Source organism: Vigna radiata, unplaced genomic scaffold (genome assembly GCF_000741045.1).
Source record: "Vigna radiata var. radiata cultivar VC1973A unplaced genomic scaffold, Vradiata_ver6 scaffold_111, whole genome shotgun sequence".
NCBI classification, from domain to species: domain Eukaryota; kingdom Viridiplantae; phylum Streptophyta; class Magnoliopsida; order Fabales; family Fabaceae; genus Vigna; species Vigna radiata.
In genome coordinates, this window is record NW_014543596.1 from 1,177,276 (window position 1) to 1,180,716 (window position 3,441).

General features: G+C 36.8%; 1 protein-coding gene across 1 annotated transcript in view; it reads right to left on the bottom strand.

Moving 5' to 3' along the window:
- Positions 1-3,068, bottom strand: part of LOC106754534 (uncharacterized protein At2g37660, chloroplastic-like) — a 5,305-nt gene extending 2,237 nt beyond the window's left edge. The window contains exon 1 of the mRNA XM_022777974.1: positions 2,809-3,068. Coding sequence (XP_022633695.1) covers positions 2,809-3,068 — 260 coding nt within the window. The remainder of the gene's footprint in view (positions 1-2,808) is intronic.
- Between the last annotated feature and the right edge of the window lie 373 nt (positions 3,069-3,441).

Genomic DNA, 3,441 nt, shown 5'->3' on the forward strand with positions numbered 1-3,441 from the left:
CGGACAACCGCCCGGCGGCACACTTATGCCGCTCGGCGGTTTGCCCCTAATCACGCCACCGCCCGGCGGTAGGGAGCCACCGCCTGGCAGTTTGCCTCTTATCGCAAATCCGCCCAGCGTCCACGCTAGGTGCCTCCTCCTCGCATTGAATTTTGCCGCCGGGCGGTTCCTAGACTCTTCTTTTCTTCAGTTTTCTTCCTCTGTCTTGAGTCTAAGACCTCCATCTTCAATCCCCATCGTCACTTTCATCAAAATAGCTTCAAAACAATGCAAAACAAGCATAATATCGCTAAAAACAACTTTTGACTCTCGACTGACTCATTTATTGGGTTTTACTTGATTCTAAGCTCATTCTAAGTCTTAAAGGGTGTAATTTGGTCTAAAATGACATATGAAAATAACTGTTTTTCAACCGTTATGACAACCCCAAACTTAGCACTTTGCTTGTCCTCAAGCAAACAAAACAAAACAGCAAACAAAACAAAGCTTGGCTTTCTACTATTTCATCCAATGGTTCAATATTCCTAAAGTACATGACAAGAACTACTCAACTATAGATCTTCAGTGAAATCAAATCAAGATGCCTACATGCTTCCAATTCAGTTCAATTCACAAGTTATTCAACAGATGTTACACATTATGAATGATCAATCCACTAAGCAAAGATGTAATCATGAAATTCAACAATTCTCACCAAGCAAGTGTTTCACTCAATCACTCAAGTGTTTAGGGTAACACTCCAACACTCTATCATTCACAAGTCACATAGAATAAAATTGTCATTCATTTAAAACAACCAAAATCCTTACATGCAAATGCCATCAAAAGGACTTTTCCAAGGCTTGTAATGAGGCTGGGCTAACAAGAAAAATTGGTTTTTCTGGAATGCAAAGTCCTTGAGTTAAGAGAGCTATCATAATATTCAACATTGAAGCACAACTCTCTTCCTCACCAATCTCAGTTATTCCCAATCTTTTCCCTTTTCTTTTGCATTGAGCCCATCTTCATGTTTTTCTTCTTTTCTTTTCTTTTTCTCATGTATTTTCCTTTCACAACATTTGAGCTCAATATTTTTTCAATTGCCTTACAGTTTCCCCCATGCAACCCCAAACTTGAACCTTTTCATCACCTACAATTAAGCTCATTCCAACTCAAGGTAAAGAATTTCAAGACAAGGGTTTACATCCTGTTTAAGGCTGAGGTTCAAAAAGGGTATAACATTTTCAAGCATTTTGGGTGAAAATTTGGCTAGAGAAGGGTTTTCAAAAATGGCCTTGATCATATGACATTCACATGCAATTCAATCAATCATCCAGATTAAGGCAATATCATTCATGCTTTCCAGTGAACAATACATACAACAATGAAAACTCTGGAGCTCAATACCACACACAACATGCTTTCGCACACAATATTCATTCATACACCCTACTTAGCATCATAATCACAATCATAATTCATCCCCCATCTGTTTCACAGAATATCAACATGCAATGCAGCTCAATTATCATCCACATCAAATCATCATTAAACAGACTCATCACGCAAATTATTCAGTTAAACATCTTCAGAAAAAGTATTCAAGCCAAGCATACACACTGAAAATAAAATTCAACCTATTCTAAGAATTTAAAATGCAAGAGTGAAAGAGAGAATCCAGGTTGCCTCCTAGTAGCGCTTGTTTAACGTCACGAGCCTGAGCCAAACCTGTTTAGCACTTTTTAGTAAGTGAGAATCCTTCCAACACCCATCAGTAGGTGTGCCTTCCCGTTATCCTTTAGTGGATACCAAAAGTTAGCATCCCTCAGTAGATGTTACCCAAAAATTGTTCAAATGTCCACAGAATTACAAGTTAAAAAAAATGAAATAAACCTAAGCTAAAAATAAAAAATAAAAAAAATATGCTACAACAATTGGGATGACCCCAACAAACACCCATCAGTTGGTGTTGAATTTCTTCTCGCTTGATATTCTTTTCTTTTTCTTCTTCCTGCTGAATTCTTTCATAAAGTTGAGAATACCAAGCACATGTTTCCATGTTTCAACCATAGGAACTTTAATCTCCAATTTCTTGAAGATCTCCATAAAGTACTTGAACTTCTTTTCCTTCCTATGATTTTTCTTTTGATGAGGAAGGGGCTTTTCATATGATCTTTTCTTCTTTCCTCTCTTCCTCTTCTTCTCACTCTTCTCCCTCAACTTTCTTTTTTTCTTTCTTTTTTTTTCTTCTTTATTTTTGCACATTTTATATTTTTCTTTTTTCTTTCAACCACTTGAATGATAAAGCTCCCTGGATCTTGTAATTTAGGAGGTAATGTCCTCTGTATGACGGTACTGCAATTTCCTTGCACCTCAATAGTTTCCTTCTCAATATACTTCTTTTTCTTCATGAGAAACTCTTTTAAAAACTTTGCATATGATGGTATTTGCTGAAGTTCCTCAGAGAATGGTATGGTTATTTCCAATTCCTTGAAAATCTCCATAAAACGCTCAAACTGCTTTTCTCTCTCCTTTCTAGAATATATCTTTGGATAAGGCAAGGGTTTTTCATACTCCCTTTCTTTCAATTTTATAACCTTTTCTTCTATCTTTTTCACCTCTTTCTCTATCCTCTCCTCATCAACAACCTCATCAATTTGTGTCTCCAAATTCCTGAAGGTAACTTCATAGCTCTTGGAATCATACTTCTCCAAAAATTTGTCGAGCTTTTCATTAAGGCTTTTGACTTGTTCCATCACATCAGCTATCTGTTGACATAGTTGTTGATCGTCTTCCCACGTTTCTATTGGTGAAGAGAGTTGTTTCTACCAGTGATATTGTTGCCTCTCTTCCATGGGGTTAACCTCAATATTAACCCTAGAATTCAATATTTCACTGGAATGACGAATTTGTATCTCAAACCTTTTATTTCTTACTTCACTCTCTTTTATAGAGTAGAGAGAAATTTGGATCAGTCGTTCCAATGTCTCGTCCAATCCGTTGATTTTCTCATTCAAAGCAGATACATGTTGCCCTAATATTAATTGTTGATGTGGTTCTCCTGCTTGTCCATTCCAACCTTGATCCATGCTTGAGTGGGGTTTCCGCCAGTGGTTGAAATTATTTTGGTAGAATTGAGTGCCCATATAATCAAATTATTGTCCGTACTCCATTCTGCAAACGTTAGGCACAGAACCCTAGAAAACATTTATTAGAAAAAAAAATAAAATCAAACATAAAATCAAGTCAAATTCAATCAATTCACACTACTTGAAAAAGTTAAACCACGATTCCCCGACAACGGTGCCAAAAACTTGTTGACTCACTGGCAAGTGTACCAGATTGTTCAAGTAATATAATCGGTAAAGCTCGATATTGTTCTTCCCAAGAGACTCGAAAGGCCTTATCGTTCGTGTGAATTAAAATCGTAAGACTTGTAGAAAAAGATTAATTGTTGTGGAT